At 38.1% G+C, this 15,371-nt stretch overlaps 1 protein-coding gene across 21 annotated transcripts in view; it reads right to left on the bottom strand.

The window, feature by feature from the left end:
- The window catches only part of ZNF536 (zinc finger protein 536), a 343,101-nt gene that overhangs the window by 177,714 nt on the left and 150,016 nt on the right, over window positions 1-15,371 (bottom strand). For 20 of the 21 annotated variants that reach the window (XM_048073316.2, XM_048073327.2, XM_067004235.1 and 17 more), the window contains one exon: window positions 2,953-5,124. In XM_048073316.2, coding sequence (XP_047929273.2) covers window positions 2,953-5,124 — 2,172 coding nt within the window. Of the gene's footprint in view, window positions 1-2,952; window positions 5,125-12,139; window positions 12,261-15,371 lie in introns of those variants that run through there. The other variant, XM_048073334.2, reaches the window with a different exon arrangement.

Below are 15,371 nucleotides of genomic sequence, written 5' to 3'. Positions count from 1 at the left end.
CATTTTCTGGTTCACTGGAGTCATTTTCACATGTTCACTGATTCAAACATTCTTTTACTCACATAACAAACAGCTGCATACCACATTAGCCCAGCCAGTGACAGTCACACATCTCTGCAATAACTGTTTGATTGCAAACTTGACCCTTTCTTCTTCTCAGCCTGAGCTAGACATTTTTAAACAGGCACTCCATTCCCAATCCTCCTTTGCAAAGAATTACATCAGATAACAAAGACTTCTCTGCCACTCATTGTAAGCCTTCTTCTGGAGATCTGTTCTAAGAGGCACTGTGTAAAAAGGTTTTTATGATGAATTCAGAACTACTATCATGTTAAGAGCACCAATTTATAAAGAAGAATTCATTGGTTAAGATCTGAAAAAATAGTTTCTCAGGCCCTACTGACCCAGTTTTCAACAAAAAAGAATCAAGTGATGCAAATTAAGTTTTGAGACATTGTTATGCAGTCTGAGAAATTTGTAAAACTGTGTTTTGCGGTAATTTCTTAATAGAAGATTCAATGACTACTTAATTCTCCCTTACTCAAAAAATCTGATTCCTTTATATTCTGCAGGTTTATCTTTCACAGGTACTGACAGAATACACACTTCATAATGATGAAAAAGTTGCAATAGCAATACTGCAATAAATTTTAATTTTAAAGTACTGAAGAATATTTATATTTTGCTCAGGTAAAATGCAATACTGTTTTCCTTTCATCTGATTAATAAGTTATAAAGATGTGCACACTTTCTATGGTAGGATATATGATACTGAGAACTGTCCTAGATTTACTGCTAACAGACTAAAGGACACCATCAGATATTAATATAAAATATAATATGAGTCTGATTTTCTGTAGTAAAAATGAACGTGCTTCTAGCAACTGTTACTGCACATATTTTGCTTTCATTTTTATATGCTTCAATCTAAATGCATCAGGAGTGAAAATAAAAGCTTTAAATACATTGTAGTTTAAGTCGGAAATAATTTTAAATTAGTGGCTACAGAGACAACAAGACTGCAGTGTTATCTTTTGCCTCTGAGGACAGGAAAAACTTCCCACAACAATACATTAAACGAAGCAGAACACTTGGAATTAAAGTTTTTCAGGGCACTCAAAACACACCAACTTTCACATGCATTTTTCTGAATCCTCTTAAATCTGTATCAGTTCACCCTCACTCAGGACTCCAGTGTCTTCTTTGCAAACTTTTCCAGACAGCTCTGGAAGGCTTCAGGCAGAACTGAACCGATTTTAGGTTTCTTTATTTCCCTCTGTGGCATTGCAAAATAAAAGTGATGTTTTCTATACTGAAGAAGAACATTTTTTCTCCCCTGACACCCCCCCCCCCCCCCCCCAAAGTTTAGGATTTTTGAAAGTGAAAGTTAGAAAACTAATCTTCTTCATCCTGACATATTTTCAACCCTTTTAAAATATCCTGAACAACTCTACATAGTATGAAATTAGCTCTCGCCTGTTTCCCTTGTTCCTACATAGAATTTTCTAATGTGTCTCACCAGTAATAAATTGTAAACGAGGCTATGACTCTAAGAGTAGACAGTGTGTTTCATGGGTATTTAAACAACAGCATTAAGTACTATAGGAATCTGTGGAATGTGGAGTGCAGATTTATGTGTCTTAACAATTTCTTTACTGGTTTGTAATAAGCCAGCAAACTAACACTTTATTTTTATATTAATTTGGCCTCAGAAGTAGAGTATACTGGAGCATGACAAGAACAACAAAAATAAACTGGCATATACTTAATAACTGTAACAGTGAATTGCCTCCAATACTAAAATATTTATCGAAACTGGGGAAAAAAATAAAAAGAATTACCCTCAACAGCCTGCTACCAGCTCTTTAACAGTGGGCAATGTAATGCCTTAAGGTACCTCAAACTGTCTTTCATTTTCTAGACTTAATGGCTGATTGCAGAAATCAATGTTGCCATTAGTAACAGAGTATTTGTTATGGCATGATTTCCTCTGTTGTTAGGCTTGCAGAATGATTACAGTATTAGTGAGGTGCTTTCTTTATAAAGGGCTGAAGATATAACTTTCAATTTACTATCCATTAGTAAGTGACTTTGGAAATATAGATGAGGCCAGGAATCTTACCTGTTATTACTTGGAGATTTTATTTCAGCAGTCATAGGCTAGTAACTTTAAAAATTGTACCAGGAAGCTCAATATTTTATAGACATCTCCAAAGAAATATTATCTGCTTTGGTATTTTTTACACAGCAAGTTAACATGACATACAGTGCAATTAAAATGTTTCAGTCCAATTTCTATTTTTCTTGTATTTTCAAATAGATATGAATTAACCAGAAGGTTTCATACATGTTAAAATGTGCACATAAGTTAAAAGATTGTCAAAAATTTAGCAATCTGAATCTCCTCTTAATCAATCCAGTGGCCAGGTTCAAGTACATATGTCAGCTAAGTAACTGATATAGTTGTAGGAATAAGGGCAATCAAAGAGGTTAGCCAATGCACTGCGTATTAATCATATTTCTTTGAGCTAGAGCTCAAAGAAGGCATCTTTCCTCACCCTTTTCACAGAGGAAAAGGAATGGCCCGCAAGATAGACACCATGAAGAGAAGAGGAGGAAAAAAATACTTCCGAAGCCTGGAGGGAGAGGCCCTTGCAGTGACATTCCTAATGATGAACGTACAGACCCTGCATGCGGCTGCCGGTGGCATGGCTGAAGCGACAGCTGAAAGGCTAGGAAACCTGCCCTTGGAGGGGAAAAAGGATGAACCAAGAATTAACCTCGAAGGCATTGAGGGAACCCAAACACAGATGTTCTGGCATATAACACCGCGTCTCTGTGGACTGTTAGAAAACCGACCTAACAAGAGAATGCATAAATGACTTTGCTGCTGTGATTTCAAATATAGCTACTATGTTTTCAGTGTAAAGAGGGAAGGAGAAGTCATCATACCTGAAGAGGAGGGTGAGGAAGGATGTGGACTGTCCTCCTGGGCACTCCCCGTCTGCGAGAGACCCCCACCTACTCCGCTCTCTTCGGTAATGTTAGAGGACCCTGGTGTTGTCGACCTGCTGACAGACTGAGACTCTTGATCGCTGCCAGACCCACGGCGCTCATCAAGACTACCTTGAATTATTTCGTCTTCTCCTTTCCTGTCTCTTTTGTGGACCCTGGAGTGCACAACCACTTGGTGGTATGTTCTAAAAACCCTTCCGCAGTCTGGGCATTCAGTTGGCTTTTCTTTTACGTTTCCATGACTTTGTAAGTTGTAATCGAGTCCCTGGTTCATACCATGTGACAAAAAATCTCTACTGCCTTCTAAAGGGTCTAGTTTGTTTGGCAAGTCTCTCTGATTGCCCATTTTAGTGCTGTGAACCAAATCAGCAGGCATTTTCTGCTTAGAGCCATCTGCTCCTACTAACACATACTCCCGCTTCTCCTTATCAAACATAACTCCAGCATTTGCCAAAGTGTCTTCATGGCTGCGCTGTATCTGCTGCTCTTTAGACAAAAAGCCATGTTCCATGGCCATTCCCCTTGCCATAAGCTGCCAGGCCTGATAGCTGTTTACTGGATCCATCTCTGCTGCTTTGGCAGCAGCTTGTAACCTTTCTATACAGCTGGATTTCAGAGGAGGCACCAGATTGAGACAGCCCAATAAAGAATGTTTATCCCCTTCAGCAATACTGTGGCCAATGCCAGAAATGGGTGAAAGGAGTTTTCCCAAGACTTCTTTCTCTTTCATGGGCATATCTCCTTTGTTATAGATTTGACTTTGTTCACTTAAACTTGTTTTGTCGGGAGGAAGAAATCCGCTCTGCAAACACGACAGATATCTTGAATACAAGTTTGCATGAGCTTCCTGGGACATACTGCTGATGGAGACAGGTACTTCAGGATCATTCGGAGATTTGTTCTTTACTGATAACTTATTCAGGTGGACTTTCATGTGATTTTTAAGAAACCAAGGCTCTTTGAATCGCCTCCCGCAGATCTGACAGCAGTGTTCAAAGGAATCCTTGTGCTTCCTCATGTGGCCTTTTAGGAACCAGGCTTGGCTAAACACTTGCCCACACACCTCGCAGCGAAACTCATTGGTGGACTGCTCCCCATTCCCATTGGAGCCCTGGCCCTGTGCTGATTCTGCAGTTATGTGAGCCTTCTCCACGTGGCTGATCAGTTCCTCCTCCTGCGAGGCAGCAAAGTCACACAGGGTGCACTTGTAAGGTTTGTGCAAGATCCTTATGTGCCTGTCTAGCTCTTCTCGCTTTTTAAACTTGCCTTTGCAAAACGTGCATCTGAACCCAGCTGTCTGAGCAACAACTTCTTCCTGGATGCTGACTGGCTTTGGAGAGGGAACAGGGTTTGAAATATCAGGTGTGCTGTGATTAGCTGGCACAGACAAGTTGCAGTTTGCAAGAGGCATTGGCTGGGTATGCTGCTGTGCTTTCACATCAGGTCGTGGCTGCAAGAGGCTGCTCTTCATCTGCTTGTCCCGAAGAATCGCTCTCTCCTCCAGCTCATGTAAAAGTCTGTTTTCCTCTCGGACTCTTCCACGACCTTTGCCAAGGTTTCCAAGTTTGTGAGTACGCAGGTGTATCTTCAGGTTGCCTTTCTGAGCTGCTCTGTGATCACAGTATGGACACTTAAATGGTTTCTCTCCAGTATGAGTGCGCATGTGTAGTGACAGGATGCTGTTAAATCGAAAGCGTTTCCCACAGAGGGGACATGGGTACTTTCTGTTTTTCCTGGCATCATCCTCTATATCACTCATCTGAGACATAATCCCTAGGTTTTGTCCATTTAAGAACTGCTGCAGATCCACACGACCATTTAAACTGGTGTCAACCTCCCTGTTGAGCTGGTTTGCTAACAGTGCCATCTGACTGCTGATGGGCTGGTTTGCTATGGACATGTGGCTTTTGTCTTCTAGTGGTGCAGATGCCTTCTCCTCTGGATTCTGCCTGTTCTGGAGCTCTGGGAAGGCATGGCTGAGCTGGGAAGTGATCTGGTGCAGCTTCTGGCTCATTGAATACTGCCCATTGAGTATGGTGCTGTTGAGATGGGCGTCAGTTTCTGGCACAGCTGAAGAGACACCAAGGCACAAACTAGCTTCCTCCATCTCTGAAAATCAGAAGATATTTTAGATTCAGACTGTGAAAGAGTTACAAGCATTGAATCACTGACGTACAATTTGCATTTCATGTTCTACCTACTCATAATAATGCAAAGGAATTAGTGTAAAAACAATAAAAAGTGTATTAAATGCCAACTGTGCTATGCAATTGTGATCATGTATGTGCTTTCACCACTCTGTATGTTTACCAATAACCATTAACTACTATTTTAAAATACGCTACAGTTTCAAAATCTAATTATTACAGAAGGGGCATAGGCTTTTACCATCCCCTTGTCTGTCTTCTTATGAAATTGCACCTGTTTACATTTCTAAATCTATAGAAAAAGAAATGTTATGCATCTCTCCCATTTCCATTAGAAAAGACAGAGAAAAAAACAGAAATCCATTTGTAACTTTCAGTTCCATTAACCATATTCAATATATTACACATTCTACAATGAGAAAGATAGTTTTATGATTTGACAAAAAAAGATGGTATGATATTTACTGGTGTACAATAAAACAAGATAATGTTTTGGGAAAAAATAAAGTAAAGGACAAGCTTTAGAACAATAAAAGGGATTTTGCTTTAGTCAACAAAAAGTGCAGTAATATCTCATTAAGCTGATTAGTATGCTGCTTAGAAACAGTACTAGGTGCTGTAACACATGATTATAATCATAAAAATCCTTCAGTGTTTGCAAGTAAGCATTAACGAGGTATATTAAATTTTAAGGAGACTGCGACTAGCAGCTTTGTAAACCTCTGAGATTAAGATTTAACCCTTCTGTTACAAAACATTGTTATTTTGTCATTTTGAAACTGAGCCCATCAAAAAGCACATAAATTATCTTCTGCCAAGTCTTTCAATTCATCGTTGAGAACCTTCAGATTTCATTTCTTAGGAAAACTTGCCAGATTATAGAGGAATATCTCTGTCCTTCGATGGGTAAGACGTGATTTAAGGCACTTTGATTTGTTTTAAAGAGCTCTCTTATGGAACTAGATAAAACCAATTAAAATCTGGGGAAGGTGTTGTGGAAAGCCTCAACAAGTTTAAGAATTTTAATAACTTTCCTAATACACATTAATGACTACAAATTGTACCCACACTATGTATATTGCAGAAAATTAGAATTCAAAGCTGTTTGTTGAACACAAGTGCTCTGTTCTGGTCTGCATAATTGTCCACAACAATCTTCCACCCTTGCCACTTCTCTACACAGAAAGAAAAGTATAAAATTCTATTTAAATTATAAAGTTTTACACTAATAACTCTCAAAAAATATGAAGCTATAAGGTTATATTAGAACACAATTAGTATCTTTGTTGTTCAGTGGAGTGATTTGACACATAATTCACTAGTAAAATAACTAAATTCTATATGTTATTGAATAATTAATCTGGAGAACTTTCTGTTTGGCATTAGCGAAAAGCACTTACTCACTATGCCTTCCACAAAGGCTGCACACACACTCCAGGTGGACACCATTCCTCAGGCTGCTTCATAGAGGCCACTTGCTAGATAATTTGAGGCCCAAATCTGGCACATACTTAAAATGCATGTAACTGTGCTCATGGGAGTAGTCCAGTAGACTTCAAAGGATGACTCTTGAAAGCAAAGTTCCACACATGCTTAAGTCTTCACAGGATCAGGGCCTAAAACAGGCATGGGTGGTCTCCAAGAGGAGACCTATTTGGTCCTCAACAGGATGAATGAGGTTGTGTGATACAATGCAGATCTTGCATGAAGAAAGGGGGAAATCGATATTTATGCCTGTATTAAAGACGAACATGAGCCACAAAATTTTGCTCAGATATAAACAGGTCTCTTTCAAACTAACACTGCTAAGATTCAGGTTTCATGTTGGGGACCCACTACTAGTATGCTTTCAAATATTTATAAAAATATTAATGGGATGAAGTATACCAAAGGAAAAGGCTTTTATGCATAAACTATAGGACTGCACCTAAGTTTGGCTTGAAGTATCTGATTTGCAAAGGTAGGGGAACATGGTCAAGCCAGGTATTCACCCAAGGCCATATAGTAAACAAATCAAATTCATGGTTTCCATGCAGATTTTCTGTACATCACACCACAATCATTCAAAATAGGACTACATAAAAACACATTATTGTAACATTTTTGAAAGTTTTCTTAACACTTGAAACAAGCCTAATTTCATGTTCTAAAGTATTAGCTAAGCATCTGACAGAGGTGTAGTGCTTAGGCTTGCCATTACCTGAAGTTGACCAAGATTTTGAATATCTGTCTAACCACTTCCTTTAAAAAGAAACAGACAAACAAACAAAAATACAGAAATCCACTTCTTGTCTGGATTCTACATACTACAAGTGCTATTTCTCCTCACCATACTTAAATAAAGCATGCTGGCAAACAACAGAATAAAAATTCAAGAAATTTATTGTTTGTACAGACATGCACATATATTAAAGAGGGTTTGGAAAAGTCTTTCTAGATTGTCATTATTCTATAACAGCTTGAAAAATGCAGCCTAGATTTCATTTATTCAGTTGACCTCAATGGGAACTGGTATCTTTACATGCTTAGGAAGGTTTGGGTAGTTAATTTTAGCATTTTATGCTCTATCTAAGTTTGGAAATGCTGACAGATCCCAATGGAGTTTATTAATTCTGACGTTTAACCCTAAGCATCAGTTCAAACCTGTAGTTATTTGGACCAGGGAAGGGAATTGTGGTTGATCCTTCAGGTTATTTTGCGGCTCTTTTTCAAAGATAACTTTTAAAGCACCAACAGCATTTATAGTTGGAATATGATAACTTTTCCTATTTTTTTTTTCTATTTTCTGTCCCCCACGAAACATACATACACATATAATGTAGGATGAGTTGAAAAAAAAAAAATCAAAAGGAAGACCAAACCCATATTTTTTAATTTAAAAACTAGTAATATTGGATCAATTCTGGGGAGCCTGACTGACACACGTTTTTTTGACAGTGGAAATTTTATACTTTTTGGATGAAATATGCAGAAAGGTCAGCAAGCCTCTGCTTAATGAGAAACAACCACCTCTAAGTACCACATACTCTGATCAGCTGTTCAGTTTCTAGGATCCAGCTACTGCAATCTCAAAATGCTACAGATCTTCACTTAAACTGTATTCATACCCTCACCGCCCCCACTTCTTATACTCCTGTCTCCTGCCTCTGGCCCTCAACCGTTTTTTCCCCCCCACTTCTACCTGGTTTTGTTGCAAAGTATAATCGTGACATTCAAAATACTGCCATATGAAATCTCTCCTCCTGCAATTCCTGGTTGTGTTTAGAAACCCAGGGACCCTGTTGCTGTTCAGCTGTCATGTAAATCAGGCTCTCAGTATCCTTCAGCCCATTCACAGCAAAACCTACCAAAATCTCATCTCCAATCCACATGCAAGACAGAAATAAAATTCCTCCTCATCCATCATTCCACCATGAATTAGATAACCAAATCTAATTTGCCTAATTTCTCTTAAAAAAAAAAAAAAATAGCAATTTCATTCTCTCCCTCTTTATCCGTCATCCCTGCCTTTATCTATGACCAGACGGGCTATCCCAGGTGGGGCAAGGGGTTTTCATTCCCCAGTGAGCCTCTAACTCCTGCTCTCTTGCTTCAGGCCTTGCAGTTCTAGGTCCCAACTCTGCTGTGGCTTACCTCCAGCTCCTCAAACTCCTGCCCCAGGTCCAGAGAAAGAAAAGTCACAGTGGTCACTGCCTAACCTCTTCTTGCCAGCTCTAGCTCTCTCTCAGGACCTGGCCGCTCTCCCCAACACTCAGGAGCGCAGGGGTGCTTCTGCATCAACAGAGATGACCACAGCTGTGCAGTCCTTCTGCCTCCCCCCAAATTTTTCTATAGACGCAATGGTCCTCTTCAGACTGGCCTGATGTGCCATTTCACCCTGTCCATTCTACACCAACTCTCAAATGTTAAAAACACTGAAGCAAACCTGAATGGAGCTCATTAAAATTTACCTGAAAATTACCCTTTAACAGATAAACAGTACATCTTTTCAAGTGTTTTGACAAAGTAAGTATTTTCACATCTTCCTTCATTATGTCCTTTCCTTCTTGCCTCATCAAACCAACACACCAGGTATTCAAAAAATAAAAATAAAAAATCTGGAAATATCCGTTTATAAGTGCTGCTGTGAATTTATAACTGTGGTGGTGGGATTGCCTCCTACCTTCACTGTCCTCTGCAGGCCAGGATCTGCAGACAGACTACACGGTATTTCCCAGCACACTGCTGGGACCAGAAAGAGCTCAGGAGAAAGCTGGGTTATAAACTTTCATGAAAGCTGAAACCCTGCAAGACAGCTTGGCCCAAGCACTCAATTTGGAATTGCAGGTACCCAAATCTTCACGAAGTTCCCAATCTACATCATAACTTTCATTTAGCATCCAAACATTTTTGCCCAAAATGTTTTTTCCCCAAAAACTTTTTCCTGAAAAGTCAGAATTTTCCAGATGGAAAAATAATGTTTGTTCAGTTCATACACAACATGTTTGTGTGGAGTGTGATAAAATGTTTTGTCTGCATAAAAACTGAAAAATAACAGAATACTTGTAATTTCCCCATTCCTCTACTTGATAAAAAAGAAAAGGAGCAGACACTCAGGACCACTTACAGGCTTTTCCTGAATATGCTGAAATCTCTAGCTTTCTATTTTTAAATATATAGTCTATTACACTCTTTTACTGATTTTGATCTCTCTTATAAGGAAAACACAGCACGTTTTGCCATCACTTGCACTGGGAACAGAAGCACGATGTTCTCTGCAGTAATATATGTTTACAAACTCAACTGCAAATAAAATTTGAGATTAAGAAATTCAAAATGTCTTTGTTGAAATTTGTATAGTCCCTTTTTGACCTTTAATTATCTCAAATGTTTTGTAAGAACACTGTCCCCCAAGACTCAGCACCATACAGAGCATATTGGTATCAGTTGTTCACGGGCTGCCCTTCCTAACCTAAACAAACCCTCCACTCCTGCAGCAAAAGCCATCCTCTCCGGCCAGAGGCACATCCTCACTCGCCCTGTGGCATACATCCAGGTTGCAACCCAGTGCAGGTCACACTGCACGGGACAGGGCAGGACTGAGCCCTCCATAAGAAGCTAAGGAACCATCAGAAGACAGCCATTTACTCTGTAGAGCATACAGTTTCCTATTTCTATGACAAGGGTACTCAGCTTATGAAATTCACAACAAATTTTCAACATTATGAAAATACTCTCTCATCTCCCACATGAAGGTACAGTGAGACATTCAAGTCCCTTTGATGATACTAATAGTTATTTTGATTTGACTCACATTTTTGCCCTCAAGAGTATTTTCTGTGATATCAATAAAGAAAGTTCTGACTTCAGCCATTTCAATTGAACACACAGATTTTATTTAACTATTTGAAATGGATTACTGGAATTTAAAACCAATTATGACACCAGAAATGCCTGTCATCACAACTACACTAAAGTAATGTGAGATGCTCAACTTCCTTTTGCTGGAAACAGAGAAGGAAAAAAAATATAACAAGTAGAATAAAAAAGTTGAAATACAAATATATGCCTACACACACGTGCAAACATGTGCACACATATCTGTATAACTGTACATATATGCATCCACACACCTGTTATCTTTGTAAACAGATGGACCACATTCAGCTCTCATTTACACCTGCTCGCTCCTACCGGACACACACTAAAGCATTTCCCTCTTCACTGCTGTAGAGAAAACAGTCATTTTAAAAACACTGTTGTGCTGTTATTATAGCTTAGATTAGGTTAGTTAAAAGATTTACAGTTCAGTAAGCAAAGTAATGCTTTACAAGCTCACGTGTTTAAAAGACAAGCTCGCTCTGGCCCTGATCCTCTGAGCAGTTAGTTACACATACTGTTACTTATGCTTTCAGAATACAGACCTGGTATTTATCTTTCCAGCTAGAAAAATCCACATATATCTACACCATCTTGTGGTCCATTGATAAATTCCAAATACTCCAATACAGATTGCTTCAGTTCTTAGCAACTCGTAAACAGGTATCATTGAGAAACTTCAGAATATATATAGAATTTTTATTAAATATTGTCCTTATTGTTGTAGCTGAAACTGTTTAACTAAGGCTGTTATAAGCATAATACACTCCTGTTAAGAAATACAGAACACCAGACTACTGAACCCTTTCAGGGTCATTAAACAGCTGTAAACATTATTACAAAAATAAACCAGAGATTTCATGCTTACATTTTAGCCCAGAGCTTGGTGTGCTGAGCAAGTACATTTTTTTCATCTCTTACAATCAACGCTGGTGACATTTGGGCATCCAAACAAATTACATCACAAATATTACTGAGGTGGGTATGATACTGAGCGGTTTATTTGCCAGATGATTAATATATAAACAGTAGAGCAGCACAGATGACCTACTCTTCTTTGACTGATTTGTAGGCAATACTAAGAGACATAGATGTAAATAGTTAAATTTTAACAAAAACATGTGTGCATGGAAAGGAAGGAGAGAGATCAGCTGTATTTAATGCCACCAGGACAGCATTATCCAATCTGATAAAGTGAAATAAACATTAGGCCAGATTCTATTCCTATTTGTACTTATGTAAAATAGAATAACTGCATTGAGTTCATTGTAGTTTTCCCCTTTTTTCTTTTCACTTTTTAAATTATTATTATTATTTTTGGTTGGTTAAGTAGGTGTCCTGCTCCTTAGGGTATAACATAATTATATTAAGGAAATACATGGTTTCTGGAGTGGAACAGAATGCTAAAAAAAAAAAAAAAAAAAAAAGTTAGCCTACAGGTAACGTGTCCTATCTATTTGTGGTTTTAAGCTATTATTAAGGCTAAGTTGGTAATTAGTTACTACTATTAATCACTTTTTCACACTTAGGTTTTGTTGTCTTTGCAAAGCTTATGTAGAATTAAAAAATAATAATTATTATTAATAATAATAATAATAACAATAAACCGCCACTACAACCTGGGGCAAACCATCCTTCCGGCACAATCTGCACGAAGCGACCCTGATCCCACTCTCAGGCTGGGAGCGTGGGCGAAGCAGCACCCATCTTCAGCGCCCAGCCAGAGTCCGACTGCTGGGGAGGGAGCAGGGAAGGCATCCGACACCACTGTAGCTGCTTTGTAGTGCTGATATTTAAACAAGCTGCTTATTGATTTCAAAACAAAGTACTCCTTTAGTAACAACAGAGCCAACTCATTCCACAACAGTTTTTATGTCTTAAAGAAGGGTTAGCACAGGGATTTCAAAGTTTCAAAAGTCATTAACAGACAAAATTGTTTGCTGAGGCTGTACTGCTTGCAGTCCAAACTAAAAAGACAGTTGCTTTCTAAAATACCTGTTACCACTGTAGGTTCCTTTCTAGCTAGCACAGCGTTTTGGACTGACAACTGATCAGTAGAAGATAAATCACCAGATCAGTCTTTAGCTGGTAGCACCCATGGAGTGGAGGACTGTGAACTGTTTGTGATCACAATCTAGGAAGACTAGCAGAGAGGAGAGGAGAGGTCGTTTATAAATCTCGCTCACAGATTAGAATAGAAAGATTAGAAGAATGCAGACAAGCTGTTTGATTTATTGCTACTTTGCATGTGACTTAGCAAAACCTGTTTTCCTTCTTATTTATTCTATTTCACTTGCATATACTTAAGAAGTCAGATCCAAAGAAGAGAAAGATAAATGATTGGTACTGAAAGTTCAGTAGCTTAAAAAAAATAGTTAAAAAAAAAAAAAAATCCTGCTTTTTTCCAAGCACTGGTTGCATCTGGGATAATTATTTTTTAGTTTATAAGCATTTATTCTTTTTTTTTTCCTAGTGTTTTCCTGATGACAAAAGTAAAGATAAGAGTGATACCTAAATTCAAATGGGAGCCTAATTTGTGGAATGCTTCATTAAACTAAAGCTGGTTTTTTTTAGAAATAACATTTTTAAAAGTAAATTTGTTATTTTCATGTAATTTGGAATGTATACAACTGATTAAACTCTCTCCAATTTGATCAATCTTCTGTAGCTCCTATCTGATCATTCACTTTAATTAATCTAACTGGCATCTGCCTCAGATTGAAGGAACCTTAAAATTAAGTCTTTAACAATCTACTCTAGTATCATGCAGTACAAATAAAATAATAAAATGCCTGGAAGTCTTTGCAAAGCTTATTTATTATTTCATTTTTTGTCATTTTTACAGTATGAAATGAATTCTGAATCTCCCATTCTCATCTGAGGACACCATACCAAACTGGAAATCTGTAATACCCTAACTCATTATATAATACTAAAATATCCATAATGTTGACACCATTAATCCTGCATTCCTTACAGAGGCAAGCTCCAAATAAAAGGCAGTGTATTTCAGCTGGGGGAGGACGGGTGGATCAGGTCCTCTGCACTGATTACTAAGAGATGAAGAAAGAAGAGTTAAGGCTATAGAACTCAAATCATAGTTTGAAACAATTTAAATCCTAAAGTGTAATGCTGGGTTGACGATTTTATTTTCATTTCACAAAGGCTTAGATTTAGATTTTGCACACAACTAAATATAATGTCAAATGCACATATGTCCCAAAGATCAAAGTATGATTGATTGTGAAATATTCACATGCGATAGCCCAGTGAGATTTTGTTCACAAGGGCACCTGTCGGAAGCATAAGCTTGGATACAAATCATCAAATAAGTATGTAAAATCGTTACTAAAATCCAGGCATGCAATCAGATAGTCAGTTGCCTGAAACTATTGGCCTGGAGCCAGCACAGTGGCTCAACAGACTAATGCTTTGGTCTTTGCAGATCCTCAGGGCCCTGGTTCAGTTCCTCCTGCTACTGGTCAGGTCAACTGTCTGTACCTAGTGTTAACTTTCCTGGCATTTAATGCTAGGAGTAAAGGAAAAAAATGCGAGCCCATAAGTTCCCTTTGACCCGAGCCACAGAAACATCTGCTGGTTGAGTCAGGAGCTGCTTGTTGGCCAAGTTTAACAGTAACCGATCCTGTTGCGGATCAGCTCTCTCAGCAGTAGGTGTCACTGCAATAAATAGATGGATTTCAAGGGACAAAGACACACATTCCTAATGAAAATGCAGAAACAGACTATCCCCGAATAGCAAGAGTTTCAAAAAGAAGGATATTGTCCTATTAGACTTTAACTTTATGTAAAAGGCTGGAAATCTGGTCTGGAGAGAAACAAAATTGCACAAGTGGGACTGACAACAACAACAACAAAGTAATTCTGCCCTTTAGTCATATGTCAAAGGGATCCTTTAATTCACACTAATCACTTTCCTGCAATCCCAGGTCTATCAGGTAAAGACTGTTGCATTTAAACGTTAAAAACAAAACAAAACAAAAAAACTCTCTAACAAATTAAGTAATTTTCTCTAGTGGAACAAAAGACCTAGTTATATGGAAAGATACTGCACACTCAACTGTAGTTTTAGGACTTAAAGACCACAAGGTTAGCCTATTTTTCCATCAAATTACAGAGTTCATATCCAACCCTATCTGCATGTAGAACAAGGAAAATGAGAATAATACTTATAACAGGTTTGGTGGAGAGGGTAAAGGATGTCTCAAGTATAGATTTAATAGAGTAAATATTTTGAAAAAGCAGTAACCAATTTACATTTGAAACAAATATATGGTATGCCAATAATATCACAGAGATGTCAGCCAAGTCTACACCATATTTGGTTTCATTATCACAAAATGGTTTGTAGGATAATTAAGGATGCTCCAAATTGCATACTATTAAGTTAGTGGACAAAACAATGCATCACTGAACACACGGGTTACCTGTGACGACGTCAACATAGAAAGTACATGCCTAAGAAAATGTTTTAATTTTGGTCAAGAGTTCAAAAGGAAGAAGAAAGATTCAAACTCTTAAATTTGCATAACCTTTTGCACATGAAAGAGATCATATGTGATGAAGTATATACTGTCAAAATTCATATATAGCACAACTGCATTTATTTTACTTCCAACAACATTGAATTGGGAACAAGGAAGAGGAAAGAATAAGCGGATACCGATAAATTGTTCCTTTCTTTCAGGTCAGTATATTTAAGACAAACTAAAAAAAGCTCCCATGCACTTACATGAGCATCAAGCTTACATGAAAAAAGCTCCCCCATGCACAAATATATAGAAAGTATAAAGAGCTACTCTACGCAACTGGGAAGAGTTTAAGAGCAGCGTT

This window comes from Anser cygnoides, chromosome 12 (assembly GCF_040182565.1).
Source record: "Anser cygnoides isolate HZ-2024a breed goose chromosome 12, Taihu_goose_T2T_genome, whole genome shotgun sequence".
Classification (NCBI taxonomy): Eukaryota; Metazoa; Chordata; class Aves; order Anseriformes; family Anatidae; genus Anser; species Anser cygnoides.
Note: the sequence above shows the minus strand (reverse complement) of the source record. Positions and strands in the feature narration are given on the sequence as shown.